The sequence below is a fragment of the Anomaloglossus baeobatrachus genome, assembly GCF_048569485.1.
Source record: "Anomaloglossus baeobatrachus isolate aAnoBae1 chromosome 5 unlocalized genomic scaffold, aAnoBae1.hap1 SUPER_5_unloc_3, whole genome shotgun sequence".
Classification (NCBI taxonomy): domain Eukaryota; kingdom Metazoa; phylum Chordata; class Amphibia; order Anura; family Aromobatidae; genus Anomaloglossus; species Anomaloglossus baeobatrachus.
Window position 1 is genome coordinate 1,723,029 of NW_027441806.1, and position 25,384 is coordinate 1,748,412.

At 46.4% G+C, this 25,384-nt stretch overlaps 1 protein-coding gene across 1 annotated transcript in view; it reads left to right on the forward strand.

Moving 5' to 3' along the window:
• LOC142259188 (uncharacterized) overlaps positions 1 to 24,292 on the forward strand; it is a 184,596-nt gene extending 160,304 nt beyond the window's left edge. The window contains 1 exon segment of the mRNA XM_075331688.1: positions 21,887 to 24,292. Coding sequence (XP_075187803.1) covers positions 21,887 to 23,227 — 1,341 coding nt within the window. The 3' untranslated portion in view covers positions 23,228 to 24,292.
• The last annotated feature ends 1,092 nt before the right edge of the window (positions 24,293 to 25,384 follow it).

Consider the following 25,384-nt stretch of genomic DNA (forward strand, 5'->3'; position numbering starts at 1 on the left):
GATGATTCAGAATCCACCCAAACTGAAGGAAGACGGATCTTAACAACCAAGAAAAGGTCAGATAGGACACCTGCACCTGGGCGCAACCCTCATTTGGATAACTATATAGACACTTTCAGACGTTTGGTAAAATCCACTATCCTAGACACACACAGGAGGCAACCATCCAACATCAGTGCCCAGGAGAGAAGGGCCATAAAATCTTTGAAAACAAACAAAGAAATCAAATCATAATTAAACCTGCAGACTAGCGGGGTACAATAGTCATGATGAACAAATCAGACTACATGAAGGAAGCACACAGACAACTAATGGACACACGCTACTATAAAAGATTGGAGTCTGACCCTACACAGGACTACTACGAGGAATTAAACAAGTTGGCCTCTTGTCTGCCTGACATATCCTTAAGAGCCGATGAACTGATACCGGTAAGTCCAAGAATAGGCACATTCTACATGTTCCCAAAATTCATTAATCTAGAAATCCAGGAAGACCCATTATTTCATGTGTTGGCACCCTCACTGAACAGGTCTCTGGATGGGTAGAGGGTATCCTTAAACCCTTGGTAAGCGATACAACCAGCCACATCCAGGGCAAAACTGACTTATTGAAGAAACTATCAGCAATAGGTCCTCTTCCAGAAAGAACCATCCTTGCCACTATGGATGTGGAATCTTTGTACTCGAATATTCCCCACCAGGATGGATTAAATGCTTGCAAAGTCTTCCTGGAAAATGCTTTGCATTTGATAATAACTTATATCTACAGAAGACTGGGACTGCAATGGGAAGCAAAATGGCACCACGATATACAAATCTTTTCGTGGCCAAGCATGAGAGTGACTTTTTATCCTCTTGTCCTATCAGGCCTCTGGCCTACTACCGGTACATCGATGATATTTTAATCATCTGGACAGAGTCTGAGGAGCAGCTGAAGACCTTCTATAAACACTTTAGTCAGTTTCATCCCACCATCAACCTAACACTCAACTAGTCCTGCACTGAAATCAACTTTTTGGACACCATCATCAAACTACAGAACAATGAAATAGAGACCTCCCTGTACAAGAAGCCAATTGACCATCCAACATACCTGAAATGGGACAGTTTCCATCCAAAACACATAGAAAACTCTATTGTGTACAGTCAGGCCATCAGGTACAATCAGTTCCAACACTACAGATAGAGACAATCACCTTCAGGGCCTCAGAAAGACCTTTCTGAATCAAGGCTACCCCCCAAGAACAATTGAAAACCAGATTACAAGAGCCACCAGAATATTAAGAAACCATCTCCTACATTATAAAACTAAAGAAGAAAACAACCAGGTCCCTCTTGTGATCACCTACAATCCAAATCTGGAGGTGTTAAGAGGAGCTGCACGGAAACTACAACCATTACTGCAAAAAGATGCTTGATTAAAATCTATTTTTCCAGACCCCCCACTTCTGTGTTTTAGACAGCCCCCAAATCTAAGGAGCATCATTGTCAGAAGCTCCCTGTCCTCTCCAACAACAGGAACATTTCCCTGCAACCAGAAATAATATAAGACCTGTCCATTTATACTGACAACGGCCAAGATAAAGATTCCCAGATCACATCAGGACTACAAGATCCCAGGGACCTTCAGCTGCACCACAACCAATGGGATGTACTTAATTATATGTATCAAATGTCCAACTGGGGTCTGTATGTAGGGTAGACAGGACAACAGCTCAGGACAAGGATGAATTCTCACCACCACACAATTAGAGAAAAAAGGATAGATCTACCTGTGGCCAAACATTTTTGTAACTCATATCACAGCATCATGGACATGAAATTGCTGGTATTGAAAGGAAACTTCAAGTCCCAGAGAGACAGGAGACTATGGGAGTACAAACTTATGATGACCTTTGATACATTCAGAGCAGGAATGAAGGTGTCACATGGATTTATGTCTTTTTACATAAATTAAGAATTGTGCTCCTCAGACCATCTGGGGGCATCACAGCCCGGACCAGACCCCAATCAGAGGTCAATAAAACTTTCACACTCCTTATCTATGAACTGCTGCAATATTTATGGCCACCACAGTTTGCACCCTTGCCATTGTGATCGCTCTGCGTGTCTTATTTACTGCGCTATTCTATGTCCTGTTGTGTATAAATATGTGACTCTTCAGATCTTGTGTTATATTGAGCCTGATGAAGAGACCTGAGTAGTCTCGAGAGCTAACAACCAATAGGACTTCAGTTCTTTTAAACAATTTTATTTATCATATTGTTTTGTACATTCAGGTTAATGATCTGTGAAAATCTTTTTTTCTTGTTCGGATTTTCCAGTAAATTTTGTGTCTTTTTCCGGTATTTTCTCGGCTTCATTTTCCTGTTCCTGTCGTCGTCTTTATTATTTGTTTGCTTTTATAATTATGCTGAAGTTGGTTTCTTATTCGGCAGGAGTTTTTTCTGTGTTTTTTTTTAAAAAAAGGAAAATTCTTGCACCCTCGTCTCTTCATTAAAATCTTCAATACTTTATTTGCATGTCAAGATTAAAAAATTCATGAGGGGCGCAGACCCTAAACACCTGAAGCGTTTCGAACAAAGTTCTTAATCATAGGCATGTGAACAATACATAAAACATCCTTCTATACCTATTCCATTAGATAAAACCATATACACCTGCCTGTTACTTGACAAAGTTAATTGTGAACATTGTAATTTAAATGTGAGACAGCCTACCCAAAAGTCATGACGCCAACATAGACTGTCGACCCTCCCTCTACATAAGCGGGCTTTACACGCTGCGACATCGCTAGCCAATGCTAGCGATGTTGAGCATGATAGCACCCGCCCCCATCGTACTGCCGATATGTGGTGATCGCTGCCGTAGCGAACATTATCGCTACGGCAGAGTCACACGCACATACCTGCCTAGCAACGTCGCTATGACCGGCGAACCGCCTCCTTTTTAGGGGGGCGGTTCGTGCGGCGTCACAGCGATGTCACTAAGCGGCCACTCAATCAAAGTGGAGGGGCGGAGATGAGCGGGACGAACATCCCGCCCACCTCCTTCCTTCCTCATTGCTGGCGGGATGCAGGTAAGGAGAGGTTCCTCGTTCCTGCGGTGTCACACGTAGCGATGTGTGCTGCCGCAGGAACGAGGAACAACATCGTTAGTGCAGTAGCAACTATATTTGGGAAGAGGGGGCATGTCACCGATGAGCGATTTTGAACATTTTTGCAACGATTCAAAATCTCTAATAGGTGTCACACGCAACAACATCGCTAAAGCGGCCGAATGTGCATCACAAAATCCGTGACCCCAACGAGATCACTTTAGCGATGTTGTAGCGTGTAAAGCCACCCTTAGACTAGCAAAAAGCCTTCCTATATACCAATTTACTGAATGGAGGAACGAGAAAAAAACAAAACACACCCAAATACATTCAATAAAAATGGCTGTCACTGCACATATTAATCCCAAGGGGAATATAGCCTACAACTCAATTATCCAAGGCATTCCCATATAGATCTATTCAATACAAGGTTTAACAACAAAAATAAAAAATGACAACAATATAATCCCCTGCAGTGCGGAGCCCGGATGTGAATATACTGAAGAGCAGCAACAAAAATGATAAAACTGGCACAAAAATGTCCATCTAACCTGCACCGAAGGGCTTTATGGAAAGGGTTAAATGGACATGGGCCACTGATCTATATAGGTAAAACCATAATAATTTGTGAATAGACTTAAATCAGAGAACAATGGCGGCTTTCCCTTTGTGATTACTAATTAGTGACACAAACCCATTTACATCAGCCGGAAGAGAACTTTACAGAACACCAGTTACTTATGTAAATCTGTGAAAATTGGCTATTTGCCCTCTTTGGTACCAGTTCTGATCCCAAGAACCCATTTGGGCCGGGCTGGAGTGACCTGAATTTGATGCGAGACATCACTATATAATGATGGTGTGAGATCAGTGGCCCAAGGTCATTTAACCCTTTCAAAAACGCTCTTCGGTGCCCACTTTGATGCCCATTTTTGTGCCAGTTTTATAATTTTTGTAGCTGCTTTTAAGTGTATTCACATCCGGGCTCCTCGCTGTATTGTACTTTATTATTGTGATTTTTTTACGTTTGTTGTTAAACCTATAAAGAGAAAAAACAGAAAAAAATGCAAATAAGAAACCGACCTCAGCCCCGATTAAGAAACTGACCAATCAGAAACCAACTTCAGCCCCGAATAAGAAACTGGACCAATCAGAAACCAACTTCAGCATTGAGGTTTTATTGCTGATGTCGAGCGATACTGGTGGGAAAAGTCTGTTATTACCACATATATACCCTGCCCCTCCTAACACCCCGCAGTGACTGACAGCCGCTCAGCATTTGAACCTGCTATCAGTCAGTACTGAGAGCGCAGTATACTGAGCGGTGATTAACACCTCATCGGTGCCACCCCTTTGACTGAAAGCTGGATGCTGTCATAATATATGTTGTTAGAGTTAAAATAATTTTTGGATCTAAGTAACTTTAAGGTCAATTACGGAAATCAGAAGCCTTAAATGTTACTTTGAACCCCACGGCGGTATCTATGGCCAAAACTAACTTCCCTTTTAAGTGGCAGTCCAGGGCAATCAAATTTGTTAGGTATCTCCATCTCTGCTAATCTAGACTCCCTCTACACCATGAACTATCAGGTGCCTTTCTCATATACTGTAAGGGATCTTCTAGCATATCCTAAAAAAATCATCTCTTGGTTCGGGTGTATTAACACATTCAAAATGGATATACTCCCTCGGTTCTTATATGTCTTCCAAGCAGTCCCAATACTCCCTCTCACCAGTTTTTTTCCCACTTTGAAGTCCGCCCTGCATAAATTATGTGGTGACACTCTAGAGCCAGAATTAAGTATCAGATATTCACACGCCCTACCTCTACAGGTGGCATCGGTTTCCCAGACTTCCGTAGATATCATTAGGCTGCATTACTACCATGTTTTTCCAAAAATAAGACACTGTCTTATTTTTTTTTTTGCCCCCCAAAAAAGCACTGGGGCTTATTTTTGGAGGTCTTATTCTTGGAGAAACACGGTTGGGGGTAAGCAGACCCCCCCTCCACTTCCCAGGAGACTCATACTCACCAGACCAGGACGTCTGCGTGGTTCCCAGGTCCTCCTGTGATCTCTAGTAGGTGCTGCACGCCGTCCTACCCTGCTGCTAGCTGACACACACAGCAGATCACACATAGCAGATCACACACACAAACACAGCAGATCACACACACACACAGCAGATCACACACACACACACACACACACACACACAGCAGATCACACACACACCGCAGATATATACAGCAGATCACACACAGCAGATCGCAGGCACACATAGCAAATCTCAGGCACACACAGCCGATCACAGATACACACATCCGATCGCAGGCACACACACAGCAGATCACACACACACAGCAGATCACACACACAGCAGATTGCAGATATACTACACAGCAGATCACACACATCCGATCGCAGGCACACACAGCCGATCACAGATACACACATCCGATCGCAGGCACACACAGCCGATCACAGATACACACAGCCGATCACAGGCACACACATCCGATCACAGATACACACAGCCGATCACAGATACACACATCTGATCGCAGGCACACACAGCTGATCACAGATACACACAGCCGATCACAGGCACACACATCCGATCACAGATACACACAGCCGATCACAGATACACACATCTGATTGCAGGCACACACACACACACAGCAGATCACACACACACAGCAGATCACACACACACACACAGCAGATTGCAGATATACACAGCAGATCACACACAGTAGATCGCAGGCACACACAGCCGATCACAGATGCACACATCCGATCGTAGGCACACACAGCCGATCACAGATACACACATCCGATCACAGATACACACAGCCGAACGCAGACACACACAGCCGATCACAGATACACACATCCGATCACAGGCACACACAGCCGATCACAGATACACACATCCGATCACAGATACACACAGCCGAACGCAGATACACACAGCCGAACGCGGAAACACACAGCCGATCGCAGAAAAACACAGCCGATCGCAGACACACGCAGCCGATTGCAGACACACACAGCAGATCACACACACAGCCGACTGCAGACACACACAGCAGATCACACATACAGCAGATCACACACACACACTCACATTACATCCAGCACTTACGGCAGCAGAGAATGAGAGTAAGTCACGTGTCCGGCCGCAGGTCCTGTTCCTTGCACTCCACTGCACTGCAGGATTCTGCCGGCGAGAAGAGATCGGTGTCGCTGGATGAGGTGTGTGTGCGATCCGATGTGTGTGCAATCCGATGTGTGTGTGTGTGTGATTTGATGTTTGTGTGTGTGATTTGATGTTTGCGTGTGATCCGATGTTTATGTGTGCGATCTGACTGTATGTGCGATCCAATGTTTGTGTATGAGATCTGATTGTGTGTGTGTGAGAGCTGATGTGTGCGGGTGTGTGATCACTGCAGGTCCTGCCGCTCCATGTCGGGTGAGTGTAATTGCCGGGTGCCGCTGTGTATAATGAAGTGTCCTGCAGTATTTGTAACCTTTTTTAAGCTGCACGGACTCTTCATTATTGATCCGCAACTAGGGCTTATTTTTGGGGGAGGGCTTATATTTAAGACTTTCTCTGAAAATGCTGAAAATCCCTGCTAGTGCTTATTTTTGGGGGAGGTCTTTTTTTTGGAAAAACACGGTAATGCACATGTTTGACTGTCATTTCCATGCAGGTACTAAAAAGCGGGTTACCCTAGAACAGGGAAGTACCGAATTTTTCATTTTATAAGACGCACTGGATTATAAGACGCACCCCAAATTTAGAAATAAAAAAGGTAAAAATAAAAATGGTGTCCGTCTTATACTCCATTGTTGTCTTATTGGAGGGGGTGGCAGCAGTGGTGGAGCGGGGTCACAGGAGGCAGCGGCTGTGCTGGCAGTGGCGGCGGGTCAGTGGTGGCAGCGGTGGCGGTGAGTCAGTGGTGGCAGCGGCGGGTCAGTGGTGGCAGCGGAGGCGGCGGATCAGTGGTGGAGCAGGCCGGTGCGGCTAGCGTCCCAGTCTGTCCACGGTCCCGTCTTCGAATGATGGCGCCTGGAGCGGTGCGTGTGCACATGGAGCTTTCATCCAAAAGCTCTATCTGTGCATGAGCTGACTCCCGGAGCGGTGCGTGCACAGATGGAGCTTTCATCCAAAAGCTCCATCTGCGGACGCGCGGACTCCCGGCACCATCAATTGAAGCCGGGACAGCGGACAGACTGGGACATCCACTGCACAGCTACTGCAGTCTGCAGAGCCACCCGCCCACACAGAGTAGCAGCCAGCAGGCCGCCTGCTAGCCCACCCGCACAGAGAGGGAGCTGGCCACCGGGACAGAGACACCCGGCCACCCACACGCACTGACAGACACCATTCCGCGCGCCCGCACACAGAGTGGCAGCCAGCAGGCCGCCTGCCAGCCCACCCGCAAAGAGAGGCAGACGGCCATCGGAACAGAGACAACTGGCTGCCGGCATTGACAGACACCCCACCGCCCGCCTGCACACAGAGCCGCACAGACAGCCCCCTGCTAATTCTCCACTTCCCGGTAAGCTATATTCGGATTTTAAGACGCACCTCTCATTTTCCTCTCACATTGTAGAACATCGCTTCAGAGTAAGGCGGGCTTTGCACGTTGCGACATCGCAAGTCGATGCTGCGATGTCGCATGCGATAGTCCCCGCCCCCGTCGCAGCAGCGATATCCTTGTGATAGCTGCCGTAGCGAACATTATCGCTACGGCAGCTTCACATGGAATCACCTGTCCTGCGACCATCGCTCTGGCCGGTGACCCGCCTCCTTGTTAAGGGGGCGGGTCGTGCGGCGTCACTGCGACGTCACACGGCAGGCGGCCAATCGGAGCGGAGGGGCGGAGATGAGCGGGATGTAAACATCCCGCCCACCTCCTTCCTTCCGCATATCCTACGGAAGCCGCGGTGATGCCGGTAGGAGATGTTCCTCGCTCCAGCGGCTTCACACAGCGATGTGTGCTGCCGCAGGAGAGAGGAACAACATCGGACCGTCGCGTCAGCGTAATTATGGATTACGCCGACGCTGCACCGATGATACGATTCCGACGCTTTTGCGCTCGTTAATCGCATCATCGAGCCTTTACACACTACGATGTCGCATGCGATGCCGGAAGTACGTCATTTTCAATTTGACCCCACCGACATCGCACCTGCGATGTCGTAGTGTGCAAAGCCTGCCTAAGTGTCAGATGGCATAGACAATTAAAGTCTACGAGCTCCGAAACCAGTAAGGAATAGCTGATCTTTTTTATTTACAGAATTTTTCTAGTTTAGTAGTGAAATATAATGTGGGCACATTTTGTAATCGGGTTAATTTTCACTCTTTTGCTGCCTTCATACAAGAAATAGGTGGTAAATTGTGCATGGGACCCCGCTACGGTCACACTTGTCTCCATGATCTGATTTCCGTACAAGCGCTCTCACTGTGCCGTATCACTAGAGTCTTGAGATGAACAAAACGATTCTCAGACCCCTGATGCAGAGGCCAGGTCAGTAGTCCATGGGGGCTGAATATGAGCCATGTGAATTTTTTTTTTATTCTTAAAATAAACAACAAAAGGAAATCGGACAGGCCCCATATGAATAAATGCTGGGCCACTCTGCTTCCGTTAGAAACATGAATACCTAATTCCATTGCTCTGTTCTTAACCAAAAACTGGGACATTGTTTTGCTTTTACTCTTTTGTATTTTCCTGCTCTTATTTTGGGAGTAATAATTGCTTTTATTTTTCCGCCCACATGCCATATGAAGGATTTTTTTTTTTTTAAATGGATAGTCAGCAAATCTACCGGAGATTAAGTAAAAATTCAAGTATGGTGAAATTGTGAAGAAATAGTGGGTGCACACTACATCCGATCACGCTGCTCTTACCCCCAGTGCGAGCCGATCAAACACTGCAAGCGGCTCACACCGGGCCGAGCACCGAGAGTACCCGAGCACAGCGATGCTCGCGAGAGTGGTTTACATATGTAAAGCATCCGATCTCCGCACCTTCTTGGAAAAGTCTGAGTTTGTACCAAACACTGAACTTCAGGTTCACTCATCTCTAGTGGTGAATAAAAATCACTTTTGTAAAAATATAAGTTTGTGTCTCCATTTTCCGACACCGGAACAACATTATTCTTTTTGCGTCGATTGAGCTGAGTGAGGACTTGTTTTGTGCTTGATGAGCCGACATTTTCATTGATACCATTCTAGGTGCAATATGGATAATTCATCACTTTTCATTGTATTTATATTGTTATAAAAATAATGTTATACTTTTATGGGTCGGTTTTACTACTTACATAGCACATTTCATGTTGAAATTTTTTCTTACCTCCATTATTATCTGCAGTATTTTACATATCAGTTCATCTCCTTCTCATTCAGGTCCCTACAATATCGGATCCTCTCAGTGGAGATCTTCTATATTAGAGAATTCTCCTGATTGCCCCGTGAAGGATGGATATGGACAGGGACAAGATGGCGGAGAGGATATTACACCTCACCCTAGAGATCCTCTTCTGGCTTACTGGAGAGGTGAGAGATTCTGATGACGTCACATTACATCATTCTTATCTATGGGAATAACAGATGGACAGAACTGGAGAGGTGAGGACTCTGGAAATGTCTGGAGTGAGATTTATTACTGTGTCTCTCCATAACCAGGATTACACAGTAGTGAAGAAGACCTCTAGTGAGCGCTGTCAGGCCCCTGTGTCTGAGGGATGGGGAAGACCCCTGAGCCCAATCACGGGGCCTCCACCTCACCCCCCGATACATGAGGACATCAATGACCAGAAGATCCTAGAACTCACCTACAAGATGATTGAGCTGCTGACTGGAGAGGTGACACTGCTGGGAATGCTGGGACATTATACAGTAACGCTATGAAGGGATCGGGGGTGACGGTATCATTGTATGTGTCAGGTTCCTATAAGGTGTCAGGACGTCACCGTCTATTTCTCCATGGAGGAGTGGGAGTATTTAGAAGGACACAAAGATCTGTACAAGGACGTCATGATGGAGGTTCCCCAGCCCCTCACATCACCAGGTAATAGACAGGACTAAATACACACGGCCTATAATTATCTGTAAGGAATGAATTCAGTCCCTGTCTGTGTCTCCTCCAGTTCTATCCAGTAAGAGGACAACACCAGAGAGATGTCCCCGTCCTCTTCTCCCACAGGACTGTAAACAAGAAGATCCCGATGTTCCTCAGGATGTGTTTCCTCCAGCTCTATCCAGTAAGAGATATCTACTCATGTACTTTCTGCACTAATTTGTGATTACATTTTTAGGCTTTCTGCTGTGGGTTTTTTCAGCTGTATTTTCTTTGCTTCTGCTTCTTCTGCTGTTTGTTTCTAGTCCCTTCTCTATGTTGTTGTGAAGGCAACTCAAAGACCTGCAGAGGGTTCATGAATATCCTGTTTCCCTAAATATAAGCCCTAGTTACAGTCAGGGCTAGTGTTAGGAGGAATCAAACTGTGCAATTTCTCAGGAACCCACTTTCTTAAGGACCTCATCAGTTGCATTCGGAAGTTGATTGTTTAAGGACCTTTGATGAAGTCATGTGACATGATGTAACCAAAGGTCTCTTAATTGCAGGAGTCTAAAAGAACTGAACAGAGGACAGGCTGGCATGCAGAACTAGCATTAGTGCAAAGGGAGAGCAAACAGGACAATTTCCCCATTCTCCTAGCGGCCCCAGTGTTTATATGCCGATTATAGGACTGTTTAAGAACTTTTTTGATATCACGTCATGTGACCAAAGGTCTCTTAATTGCAGGAGTATAAAGCTGATGAGGAGACAGGCTTGTGTGTGTTTGTGTGTGTGTGTGTGTGTGCGTGTGTATAGCTAGATAATAGAAAAAAAGAGTTACAGTCACACACTGAAATACCACATTTTTAAACTACCTAAAAATATTTAATAAAATTATTGCTTTAGAGAATGTGAACTACTGGCAAACTACCCTGGAAGGAATGGAGACCCCTACAGAAGGAGATTTGACACCTAGACCTTGATTCTTCAAAGCAATTATGCCAGAATTCTGACAGAAATCACTTTTCAATCAATTTTTTGTGCAAGACAGAGTTGTGAAAAACGATTGTGTGACTAAATCATCACGGTGCGCTGTGCTGACATCACTCGCATGTCCTTCAGCTCCCAGCAGCACAAGCAGACATGGCCTCCCCTTACTGGTACCTCATAGTGAAATGTATGACCTCCAGCGCCACCGTGAAGAAGCTGACTATCAAGCACGTTACTGTGATCGGAGGAGGCCTGATGGGTGTCAGGATAGCGCAGGTAGCTGCAGCAACCGGACACACTGTTGTTTTAGTGGACCACACTGATGACATCTTGAAAAAGTTTGCAAAAAGTATTGAAGACAGATTGAAAAGGGTCACTAAGAAGATGTTTGCGCACAAGCCTGAGGCTGCTTCACAGTTCATCAGCAAAACCCTCTCAAACTTCAGCACAAGCACAGACCCAGCGGCCGTGGTGCACAGCAATGATCTGGTGGTGGAAGCCATAATAGAAAACTTGGAAGTGAAAAACGCACTAATGAAGACACTGGACAGATTGCACCAGAACACACCATATTTGCCAGCAACACATTCTTATTGACAATAACCGACATAGCCAACTCCACAACTAGGCAGGATTAGTTCGGAGGGCTGCATTTCTTTAATCCAGTACCAATAATGAAGCTGGTGGAGGTCATTAAGACATTAATGACTAACCAAATGACTTCTGACTCTCTCATGGACTTCAGTTAAACACTAGGAAAGATTCCTGTGTCATGTAAGGACACCCCAGGGTTCATTGTTAGCCGTCTTCTGGTACCATACTTAGTGTAATTCGTGCATCTTCATGAAAGAGGTCATGCATCTTAGATATGGATGTTGCAATCAAATTGGAAGCCTGTTACCCAATGGGTCCTTTTGAGCTTTTGGATTATGTTGGTCTTGACACTAGTAAATACATCATTGATGGTTGTTACCAGATGGAACCTGAAAACCCCCTTTTTGCCCCCAGTGAATTGCACAATAAGCTTGGAAAGAAGACCGGAGAAGGATTTTATAAAGACAGATGGTTGGCCTGGCTGCACTGCAGAGCTATATTGTTATAGTCTCTTGTTTGCTTTGATTACAATGACCGCTGTTGCTTTTACATTGCACGGTTTTCTCAGCACTTATTAATGTGGAGCCCCGCGAACGCTGTGTCGGTGCATTACCTTCAGGGACTCCACGCAGCTGGATCTGGTCACAGGTAGGGGATCTTCTATTTGTCGTGACGCCACTCTCAGAATTGCGGTCAGTGGGGACCGCCACTGCAGATTAAGGGATGCCTGGGGCTGATGGTGGGTGCAGTCGGTTGTAATAGCCTCCTGAGAGTGAGGCAAGCCCCAGGGCCCTGTGTAGGTGTGTAGAACCACAAGGCGCAGAATAACTCCACACAAGCGAAATGTCTTTCAGGGGTTTTACTCACGGAAGGTGGCAGAGTGAGTAACCCGGGCGTAGCTGGGATGAACCAGGCTGGAACCAGGTGTCCTTCAGGCTGACTGATGAGGGTGACTACCGACTCGCCTTCCTTAGCCCTTTGCGTTTTGGGGTAACCCCGACTTTTAGTCCCTATGGGGGTCACCCAAGGAAGTTGCTGGTGCCTCTCTCCCCTTCGTTTTGGCCCGTTTGCTTGTAGCCTGGACCAGGACACTCCGGCTGCTTGCCTCCTGTGAACTATGGGCCCTAACTGTGGCTACGTGGCTGCGGACTCTGTAGTGTGTTCTTGGGGGTGTGAAGTGCCCCCTCAAGCAGGTTTGGCAAGGAAAGGTGGATCTATCCCTGCACTGGGACCTACTACCCGTTTGGGCCTGGTAACTCCCTAGCAGTCTCCTTACTTCCCACTCCGTTGCTCTCTCTTTAGCTGAAGATGGATTTCGGGTAGCACTACTAGGTGACCGTTCTCCCCCGTCGGTAGCCACTGCGCGGACGCTGTCAGACTGCAACAGCCCCAGGGGTCTGCTCCTGACGTCTGCTCCTGACGTCTGCTCCCCCTGAACTCCACACTGAACCGGCTCACTTGAGGGACCTGCACTGCTGCTCCTGTCAGAGCTCCACTTCCATGCTCCTCACTCCTCCCCACTCTGCTTCAGACTGTTCTCCTCCTTCTCCCTCTTGTGCCTGCCTACGCCACCTAGCAACCAGGCTCTCCACCACACCCCTTGAGTGGAGATGGAGGCTTTTGGCCCCCTCCACTATTCCAGTGGAGGTGTAGGCTTTGCCCCCTCCTGGGATCCCCAGGGGTCCTCTCAAAGGTACATGTGTGAGACCTGATCACTATGCGCCTGTGTAGTCACACCTCGGTCAGCCTTCTGGATTACCTGTATTGTACTGTCCCCAGCATGGGTGCAGTACTCAGTGGTGCCTGACCAGGTCAGGGGCGCCACATTCCCCCTTAGTTATCACCAGCACGTCCTCGGGCTGCAAGACAACATTTTAAAATGCATAAAACAGTAAAACATTTTTAAAACCACCTGGTACCATACATCACCACCCTCCACCCACAAGTCCGTTAACCCACCCAAAACCCTCTCACGTTGGCCGCGCCTTCAGCCACTTCTGGCAGGATGTAGAGGCGGCTTTCATGGTCTGGTGGTTTCAGGGTATACCTGGCCTGGTGGAACCGCGCCTTCAGCCTCTTCTGGCAGGATGTAGAGGCGGCCTCCACAGTTGGTGCTGACCAGGTACCCTCTTTGTGGTGGAGAGCCAGGCCCCATAAACGGACGTGCTCCCTGGTCGCAGGCGAGCCAAGCCCCTAAACAGGCTGGCCCTGGTGGTGGTACCTCTGGGGTAACTATTTACACTGCGAGAGTTTGTGGCTATAGCCAGTTCATAGCCTTAAGGTTTATGGGTTTCTCACATTAGTTTATGTGGGCACATCTCTTGAACAGTAACGTTGCAAACTTCAAACTGGTCAAAACAGTAACTTGTTGTACTTTCTTTGCTTTCAAACAGATTCCTCCTCACCAGGGCTTGGGCCTGTAGGGCTGCGGCACCTGTTGGTTTCTCGATCTCTTTCATCGTCCGTGGTGGTCTCATCAGTAGGTTCTTTGTCTTTTCTTTCTCTATCTCCGTCTTCTTCTGTGTCTGTTTCTTTTGCAGGACTACTGTAAGGATGTCTGGTACATGGCGTAACATCCAATGCATACCAGCCTCTTTCTCCTTGGTGCATGGTAAATTCCACTGAGTCTCCTGTTCGTAGATTTCTTCCAGGATGTCCTCTGGGCAAATGAGCTCTAACGTCTCTTCTGTTGACAAAAATGCCTTCTTTCATACCAGGTGCTACTATGAAGCCGTATCCTGATTTTAGGCTGAAATCTTCTACTACACCACGACAAAGTGGTCCTCTGACCTGGGCTTTGGACCTTCTCAGGAACCGTTTCTCCTCCAAGTCTCTGGCCGTGACTTCATCTTTATTCTCTGGAGACTGCGGTGCAGGGGAAAACTTGGTCCTATTGCGGCGCCGTGTCTTGCGGGCTTGATTCTGCTGGGTGGCTGCTTCACTGTTTGCAGGCTCCCAGGTGAGGTTGCTGGACAAATCTTCCTCTTCATCCCAGCGAGAATATGGCAACATCTCTGGCTCTGGGCATGGATCCACTGCTGATGGCTCCGGGGTCAGCTCCTCAGCTTCCTGGCCTCCTCTCCCCCTTAGTTCTTCTGAGCACTCCTTCGGTGGCAGCGCTGGGGATGAGTGTTCATCAGCTGGCCCGGGCGGTGGACTTTTTGGCGTGGATATCTCCAGAGTCTTCTGAGGGGTATGTGGAGGGAGCAGATACCGGTCCACCACCTCCTTTGGGAACTGGGCCTCTAGGTCAGCCTTCAGCTTCTGGTATTCGGGGTCCTCCCCCAGCGTAGACTGCCTAGCAGGGACCTCCTTGGACTGGGGAGCGGTGTCTGCTCTGGCCTTGCAGGCCGGGGTAAATGGTGGTACAATCTTATCTTGGCGGGCCGCGCCTGGCATGGCGGCGGCCTGGATCAGCGTCGCTGTTGCAGCTGGCGTCTTAGCGGGCATCGCTACTATGGCCGGTTCTTGGCGGGCCGGGCAGGGCATCGCTGCGGCGGCCTGGATCGGCGTCGCAGCTGCGATGGGATCTGTGCAGGCTGGGCTGGGCGTCGCTGCAGCGATCTGGGCTTGGCGGGCCGCACCGGACGTGGCTGCGGCCTGGTTCAGCACCTCACTTGCGGCGCGGACGAGCGTTGCTGCTGCGGTGGGGTCTCGGCGGGCCGGGCCTAGCATGGCGGCGGCCTGGGTCAGCGTCACACCTGCGGCGCGGATGAGGGTCGCGGTGGCAGCCGGTTCTTTGCGGGCCGGGCAGGGCATCGCTGCGGCGGCCTGGGCTTGGCGGGCCTGGCAGGGCATCGCTGCGGCGGCCTGGGCTGGGCGGGCCGCACCTGGCGTGGCTGCGGCCTGGTTCAGCGTCGCCGCACCGGGCGCCTCTTCAGGGACTACGGGCGTGGCAGCAGGGGTCGGGGCACTCGTGCTGGCAGGGGCAACACTGGACTCACCCATCGGTAGCAGCATCGGGGTCTGAGTCGTCGCCGCTCGGTCTGGCACTCGTCGCGTGGCCCTCTCCTCGTAGGCCTGAACCGCCGTAGCCATCCCCAGAAGCTCCTTGCGTCCCTCGCTGAGCTACCGTAGAACCCTGGTTTCTAGTTGGTCGCAGCACTGAGCAAGCTCTCGGGCCCACCAGGCAGCGGAGCCTGGCTCGGGGTCTCTGCATCCAGACGCCATTTTCTCTGCGTCTCCTTCCTCCAACAGCAGACTTCTGGCTTCCTTTCTGTCCCGACGTCTCTGAACGCTTCCGCTCTCATCACTTGCGAGGTCAGAACTCTGCAGGGGATCTCTGGGTAGCCACACCTCTTCGTGGGCGGTAACTTCTTCCAGCGCGGGCTGCTGTTGTTTTTCAGCGCGCTTTTCATGGTGGCAATATGGCGGCGCTTCCAATTTTTCAAGCGGACCGCCCAGGCACATGGTCACCTGTCTGAACAGGTCTAGTCCTTATCCTGTTCGTGACGCCAGATGTGGAGCCCCGCGAACGCTGTGTCGGTGCATTACCTTCAGGGACTCCACGCAGCTGGATCTGGTCACAGGTAGGGGATCTTCTATTTGTCGTGACGCCACTCTCAGAATTGCGGTCAGTGGGGACCGCCACTGCAGATTAAGGGATGCCTGGGGCTGATGGTGGGTGCAGTCGGTTGTAATAGCCTCCTGAGAGTGAGGCAAGCCCCAGGGCCCTGTGTAGGTGTGTAGAACCACAAGGCGCAGAATAACTCCACACAAGCGAAATGTCTTTCAGGGGTTTTACTCACGGAAGGTGGCAGAGTGAGTAACCCGGGCGTAGCTGGGATGAACCAGGCTGGAACCAGGTGTCCTTCAGGCTGACTGATGAGGGTGACTACCGACTCGCCTTCCTTAGCCCTTTGCGTTTTGGGGTAACCCCGACTTTTAGTCCCTATGGGGGTCACCCAGGGAAGTTGCTGGTGCCTCTCTCCCCTTCGTTTTGGCCCGTTTGCTTGTAGCCTGGACCAGGACACTCCGGCTGCTTGCCTCCTGTGAACTATGGGCCCTAACTGTGGCTACGTGGCTGCGGACTCTGTAGTGTGTTCTTGGGGGTGTGAAGTGCCCCCTCAAGCAGGTTTGGCAAGGAAAGGTGGATCTATCCCTGCACTGGGACCTACTACCCGTTTGGGCCTGGTAACTCCCTAGCAGTCTCCTTACTTCCCACTCCGTTGCTCTCTCTTTAGCTGAAGATGGATTTCGGGTAGCACTACTAGGTGACCGTTCTCCCCCGTCGGTAGCCACTGCGCGGACGCTGTCAGACTGCAACAGCCCCAGGGGTCTGCTCCTGACGTCTGCTCCTGACGTCTGCTCCCCCTGAACTCCACACTGAACCGGCTCACTTGAGGGACCTGCACTGCTGCTCCTGTCAGAGCTCCACTTCCATGCTCCTCACTCCTCCCCACTCTGCTTCAGACTGTTCTCCTCCTTCTCCCTCTTGTGCCTGCCTACGCCACCTAGCAACCAGGCTCTCCACCACACCCCTTGAGTGGAGATGGAGGCTTTTGGCCCCCTCCACTATTCCAGTGGAGGTGTAGGCTTTGCCCCCTCCTGGGATCCCCAGGGGTCCTCTCAAAGGTACATGTGTGAGACCTGATCACTATGCGCCTGTGTAGTCACACCTCGGTCAGCCTTCTGGATTACCTGTATTGTACTGTCCCCAGCATGGGTGCAGTACTCAGTGGTGCCTGACCAGGTCAGGGGCACCACATTAACACTTTAGTGCCTTAGAGTCATGATTCTCTATTTCATCAACATCCTTTTGTACCGCTGATTCCAAACATTGATACGTCATAGCAATTCTACAGTCAATAATAAATAAATGTACAAAAAATCTAAACAAGAACAATTTAGCCCAATAAACCATATTTATTACACTGGGGAACGCAATTTTTTAGGAGTTAGGTCAGACAACTGTTCTTAATTAATTTTTGGATGCTGAATCCAGAAATGATCTCAGTTTTTCTCTATCACGTCAAGTTTTTGAACTATAGGATTTTTGTCTTCTCAAATATATGTAAACTACTGTACCTAAAAAGTGTTTTGTTTTTTTTAAATAGTACAAATATGAACAAAAAATGAAATATATAAGAAACCACACTGTCTCAGTTGTGACTACTCTTACAAGTTGCCACGTAGCTCTATATGACTCGAATTGTACTCAGATAACAAGTCTTATTACAGAAATCAGTGCAATTATGCTTCTATGGCAGGTAAGTTGAGGAAGAAAAACTTGACGTGATAGAAAAAAACTGACTACATTTTTGGAATCAGCATGCCAATTTTAGTATAAATAAGCTCAAAAACCCAACTCAACAGAAATTTCTTTTCAAATTGTTCCCCAGTATTATTAAACATATAAAAACACCCACACAACAAATAGATACATGATATCAAAACATTGGTTGTGCATGCCAAGTAAGGGTATAGGGGAAGGAAAATATAATTAAATCACCCTAAAGTTACTTCCCTGTTAATGATGCCCCTACCTCACGTGGAGAAACACCATAAGGTAAAGGGGTGCCCCCACTCCACGATGGCTCTCCCTATTTTATCCCTCAACTCACCCTTCCTATAATATATCAGCTCCACTCATCCACCGTTATAAACAGGAAAAGGTAGGAGAGAAAATTGAAATATAGAGTATGGGAGAGACCTTAATCAGTCACATATGGCATACATTCCACCACTAACAAGTGCCAACTTAGTTATATTATATAGCTCAAGTCCAGCAGCCCCTTCTATCAATAATGGTTAGATTCACTGCCTCAATGGACACCAGCCGATTCCATAAACGTACAAGGGTCCATTAGGGCAATGTATAAACACACATAAAGGATACATATACTGTTCAACATCTATACCAACCCAAATTATGATGGAAAAAAGTATATACTAATATACACAGATGAAATAGTAAATTAGCTCATAAATAGGTTCCACCCAAGAGGTAGGAAACCATTATAAAATCAGAATAAGGACATATATACACATAACTTTATAGTCCAACTTCCAGATATGTCCTCCTCCGTGCTAGATATAAGCAGACATCAGCAGTCCCTGGTATTTAGTGGGTTAGTAGATAGTTTACCAGGCCTCTCAGATCCTCCATCATGTCCACATTTAGTTATGTTAAACACTGCTGCATAGATCCAGTTAGAAACCGCTGTTCACCACATGATATAGTCGTGTAGAAATTGTAGAATTATAGAATTGTAGAAATTCAATAAGGAAAAGGCTGATAAGCAATCGATACAGGCAGTGTAGCATCTAGTTTATATCTCTTCCACCTCACACAGTTCTTATTTCTTCCACCTCGACGCGTTTCTCCCAATATAAACATTGGGGTTCATCAGGAGGCTTTTTATAAGATAAGATCAAAATATGTCCGTGGGAAAAATATCCAGCATATATTAGATAAATCATAATACTAGGATAAGTCCCCCATAAGCCAGCAGAGACAATAAATCATTCCTCCAAAAGCTCTTGTGGCCCCTTGGTACAATCCCCTTGTCTCCTCCTCAGTGTAAGCAAGATAGCTCCTAACACATGACAGGCGTGGCATCCATAAATCACGTACCTTAATAATAAATGAATGTACAAAAAATAAATCGTGCAGCTTTTGGAGGTTTTAGCCAGCTTTCCCAAAATGGGCAGAGCTTGGCCAGAAGAAGGGTGTGATACCACCACTTCTCTAATTCATAACAAACTGCGGCGTTCCCTATGCCAGAAATCTCACGCCAGTCCCTGACATCAATTTTTATTGTACATCGCCGGTCTTGATGAATTGGAGCTCTAATGTTTATCTGCACAGACCGCAAGAACCTGCTACTTGCTTTGGTTACAAAGCCTAAGGATAGGCCATCAATGTTACAGTCCCGGACAAGCCCATTAAATATTTGGCATCTGTCTCTATTTCATTTTCGTCTTCGAATAAAATCCCTTTTGAAATTGTCTATGTTGTGCATCTCACAACGAGATGCTTACAGGCATCGCCAACTGTCATGGCGGCATCAGGATCTGTGGAAATTCCACATTCTGGCACTCTGCATGTTAACTTCTCTGATGTCTGTGAGCAGCACAGGGAGACGCAGGCGTCGAACCACATACTTAGTAAGACTAGCAAGAGTTATTCTCTGCTGGGCTCCTTGTTAGGCCTAAAACACACTTCCGCATAAAAAACGTACGTGTCTCACGTTCCGTTTTTAAGGGGCATTTCTCCGGTACGTATGGCATCCGTGTGATGGCGTATGCGAGCCCTGTGTGCGTGTGGAATGTCCGTATTGACATAAAATACGCACGTGTACTGTGTATGTGCGGTCCGTTTTGTAAGAACTGTATTCTTACCCAATTAACGTTGTTAATCATTCATCATGAGATCCTGGTGTTGTTGTTTTCCTTCAAATGACCTGATAGATTGGAAACAAGTGTTTCAGATTTTTTAATGAAAAACGGACATGGACGATACGTGCTGAACACGGACATACTCCGTGTGCGGTCCGTGCAGGCATGAACCCATAGACTTTAGCGGATCTGTGCCTGCGTGCTGCCGGCCAAAAACGGACATGTCGTCCGTGTAGAAACCTGCACACGTGTACTTACCACACGGACACACGTTCCGTGTGATTTTACGTGTGTGTGCTATCAACCATAGAGTAACATTGGTCTCAGTGTATCCGGTATGTGCAAATACATACTAAACACGTACCGGAAACACGGATGTGTGTTGCAGGCCTAAATGTCATTGATACTGGCTCCCCTACAGCATGTGATCATTCGCTCCCCTCCTGTATATGCTGGCTGGACTATTCCATTAATGCCAGCTATAGTTTACCTATACAGGTGTGGTGAGGTGTTGTGATACAAACTAGTGGTTGTTGTGCATTATTGCTGTGAGCAGTTGTGGTATTAACCCTTGTTGTCTTTTTGTTTCTGCCTTCCTGCTCTTGCTTTTCTCCTTAGTCTCTCACTGTTTATTTCTGTGAGTTTGCAGTGTGTCTGATTTTTGGTTTTCCCGTCTGTCTTAATCTGTATTTCCATCATTCTCCTGCCCCTTCCTTCCACGTTCAGGGGTAATCCAGAGGTTAGGGATAGCCTAAGGTCTCCAAGCATGAGGGAAAGTATAGCAGCCTCCTGTCCCTCATTATCCTACAGTCACATTGCGACAATCAATCAGATAATTTACTATAGCACATTCCAGAGAACTGGTGCTAGGAATAAGAGATCGGAGTTAACAAAGATGTAACTCTTAAGGCCCCGTCACATGCAGCGACGTATCTAACGATATCTCACCGGGGTCACGGATTCCGTGACGCACATCCGGCATCGTTAGTGAAGTCGCTGCATGTGACAGGAAGGAATGACCGTTAACGATGGAAAATACTCACCTTATGGTCCATCGTTGACACGTCGTTCATTTTTAAAAAAATTGTTGATTGTGGAGGACGCAGGTTGTTCATCGATCCCGAGGCAGCACACAACGCTACGTGTGACACCTTGGGAACGACGAACTGCAGCTTACCTGTGGCCGCCGGCAATGCGGAAGGAAGGAGGTGGGCGGGATGTTAAGTCCCGCTCATCTCCGCCCCTCCGCTTCTATTGGGCAGCTGCTTAGTGACGCCGCTGTGATGCCGCACGAACCGACCCCTTAGAAAGGAGGCGGTTCGCCGGCAACAGCGATGTCGCTAGGCAGGTAAGTACGTGTGACGGCTCCAAACGATTTTGTGCGCCACGGGCATCAATTTGCCCGTGATGCACAAACAACGGGGGCGGGTGCTTTCACCAGCGATATCGCTAGTGATATTGCTGCATATAACACCCCTAAAGGCCCTGTCACACACAGAGATAAATCTGCGGCAGATCTGTGGTTGCAGTGAAATTGTGGACAATCAGTGCCAGGTTTGTGGCTGTGTACAAATGAAACAATATGTCCATGATTTCACTGCAACTACAGATCTGCCAAAGATTTATCTCTGTGTGTGACGGGGCATTTAGATCTCAAAATTGGACAACAGATCAGAATAATTTGTTTCCTAATTTAATTTCTTATGTTATAGTTTAAAAAAAAAATCTACTTTCAAAATTATATCATAAAAAATAATAACATTGTGTTTATTTTTAGCCGATGACTATATCAGGAGTTCAGATGGACATCTAATATCTTCAGAATTTAAAACAGATGATCAAACTATCACACATGATACATATGAAGAGTATGCTCTTATCCCAGATATACCTCCAGTCCTTCCTTGGAAAGCTTTATCATCTGATCTTTTCAAACAAGTCCAAAATTCCCATTTATCACAGAATTGTAAGCAAAATAAAGGTTACAGAAGGGATGTGGAACATGAAACAGCTGCTACAAGGGAGAAACCATTTTCATGTTCAGAATGTGGGAAATGTTTTATTGGGAAATCAGTCCTTGTTAGACATCAGAAAATTCACACAGGAGAGAAGCCATTTTCATGCTTAGAGTGTGGGAAATGTTTTATTCAGAAAATAAACCTTGTTACACATCAGAAAATTCACCACACAGGGGAGAAGCCATTTTCATGTTCAGAGTGTGGGAAATGTTTTATTTGGAAATCAGATCTTGTTGTTCATCAAAGATGTCACACAGGGGAGAAGCCATTTTCATGTTCAGAATGTGGTAAATGTTTTATTAAGAAATCACACCTTGTTGGACATCAAAAAAATCACACAGGGGAGAAGCCATTTTCATGTTCAGAGTGTAGGAAATGTTTTATTCAGAAAATAAACCTTGTTACACATCAGAAAATTCACCACACAGGGGAGAAGCCATTTTCATGTTCAGAGTGTGGGAAATGTTTTATTTGGAAATCAAATCTTGTTGTGCATCAAAGATGTCACACAGGGGAGAAGCCATTTTCATGTTCAGAGTGTGGGAAATGTTATATTCAGAAATCAGACCTTGTTAGACATCAGAAAAATCACACAGGGGAGAAGCCATTTTCATGTTCAGAGTGTGGGAAATGTTTTATTCAGAAAATAAACCTTGTTAGACATCAGAAAATTCACCACACAGGGGAGAAGCCATTTTCATGTTCAGAGTGTGGGAAATGTTTTATTTGGAAATCAGATCTTGTTGTTCATCAAAGATGTCACACAGGGGAGAAGCCATTTTCATGTTCAGAATGTGGTAAATGTTTTATTAAGAAATCACACCTTGTTGGACATCAAAAAAATCACACAGGGGAGAAGCCATTTTCATGTTCAGAATGTGGGAAATGTTATATTTGGAAATCAGAACTTGCTAGACATCAGAAAAATCACACAGGGGAGAAGCAATTTTCATGTTCAGAATGTGGGAAATGTTTTATTCAGAAATCACACCTTGTTGTTCATCAAAGAACTCACACAGGGGAGAAGCCATTTTCATGCCCAGAATGTGGTAAATGTTTTATTAACAAATCAGGTCTTGATTACCATGAAAAAAATCACACAAAATAAAGCATTTTTATGTTCTGAAGGTGGAAAATGTTATTCTCAGAAATCAGATCTTGTTAAACATGTGAAGGAGCTGCACAGAGAAGGAACCTTTTTTATGTTGTGAATAATTGAAATGTTAAACTAGTAAATCAAGTCTTGCCGACATCTGAGAACCAACAGAGTGGAGCAGCCATTCTTGCTTTCAGAATTTGGCAAATGTTTTTATCATTAATCAGGTCCCATTGTCAGAGGAGTCACACGGGAGAAGCCATCATGTACCATAATTCAAAGACTTTTATCCAAAAATCAGCTATAATTATTGCTTAAGTAAGAATTGGTGAGGGAAACAGCCATTTTCTTTTTTTAAACTTATCGTATTTTTCAAACCATAAGAATGTGGTCATGATGCACTGTTATGGGCGAATCTGCTGCTGACATTGGTACAAGGGTAATATCCCCCAGTTTCTCTGTGTTTGATGACTTTTCCTTTAAATAGTGCTTATAACAAATCTGTGGCTGCCTTTATTATTTACTAAAACAGTGAAGAGCCACCGATTAGTGAATTTTTTTAAATATAATCCAGTACCAAAACATTTTGAAGTGTCCCTAATGTCCCCCAAAAGGAACTTCCAGGTTGTGAGATCCCACAACCCTCAGTGATCACTCATAGTGGAAGAGTGAGCTCTACGACTCCAGCTCTGCAGCTTCCTTCTTAAGCAGTTCAGTAAAACCCTAAAAAGTATGTGACCGCGCTGGATTAGTTGAGAGAGCAGTGTCTCATGCTTAGAGCAGCTGCAGAGATTTGTGGGATCCCGCTCTACACACTAAGATCCCACAAAATGGAAATTCAAGTTCCACTTCGCTAGTAAGTTGGGCATTTCGAGAGGCTTTATGAACATTTGTGAAAGGTTTTGATACTAGATTATATTTAGATAATTCACTAATCTCAGGTTGCCCACTGCTTTATTTACTAAAAAGCACAGCTCCAGATTGGAGATAGGAACTCTTCAGTATATCATATTGTATATAATTGCATTTCAAAACTTGACTTTATTAATAAATGCTTGTAAATGTATATTCTTGATGCCTGTCTTTCTCTATTGTTTAGATGTGATGATTTTGCCTCAGAACCTCTGGAGTTGAGGCAGAGCTGTAGGCATTTAGCACAAAAATAGTGAGGGGATGTCACAGAGTTGTCATGGCCGGCAGAGAATCCAATGGCAGAAGTGTTGGAAAATCCCAGAGATTTGCAGAATGTGTTGTTAACTGACAGCTCTCTGTTTCTGCAGCAGCGGACTCTATGACTCTGGGAAATTGTCATTTTTTTCCTCTCAGTTGCCAGTCTCTGACTTCCTTTATAAACCTCACCCTGGGGTGCTTTGGGTGAGTGTAATAGTTGATCCTGGCTGTGGTTTGCAGCGGTCGTCTCCTTTTGTTGTTCCAGAGACTTCTGTGGTAGCTGCTCCTAAGATAAGTGTTTGAATTTTGCTATGTACCTGGGCTCAGGTGGTAGCATTTGTGTCTCCCCTGTATTGTTTCCTTTTGTCTCCCTTAGCGCTGGTGGTGTTGACAAAGAGCTCATACCTGCTGTAAAATACTGAGTTATTATGAATATTTTCCTCATAATATAACTCTACATACATTCATAAACTGTTTGTATAGTAATCACAGGCCTTAGCTTGTATGAAGTGTGTGTGAGTTTGGGGAACTTCTGGCCAAGCATCTGACATGGTTAAATCAAAGCTGACTGACAGCTCAGTGCTATATTCATCTAGCCGAGGTCTGGAATAGCATTGAAGCCCATCTAAGCATTACATTAGGTCAAAGGTCAACTAGCCTCAAAGAGCTTCTATGCATTCTTTAGGTCAAAGGTCAACTAGTCTGGTTTTGGAAACAGGTTCTGCGCAGGACACTGTGTCTGCAGATTTAGGACCACATGACAATGACTTAATGCATGGGCTAAAACTGAGAATGAGTTATATTGGGTTTTTGAAGACATATTTAAAGCCATGTAAAGACACAAGTGAGGAAAAGAGGGTGTGGTGAAATGTATTTAAGCTTGACTACACTTCATAGAGTTTAGAATACTGACCATTCTCAACCAGATGGAAGACTGCCATGACATCACAGCTATGTAAGATAATGGACTCTTTATCTTTTTCTCTCTTAACTCAAATC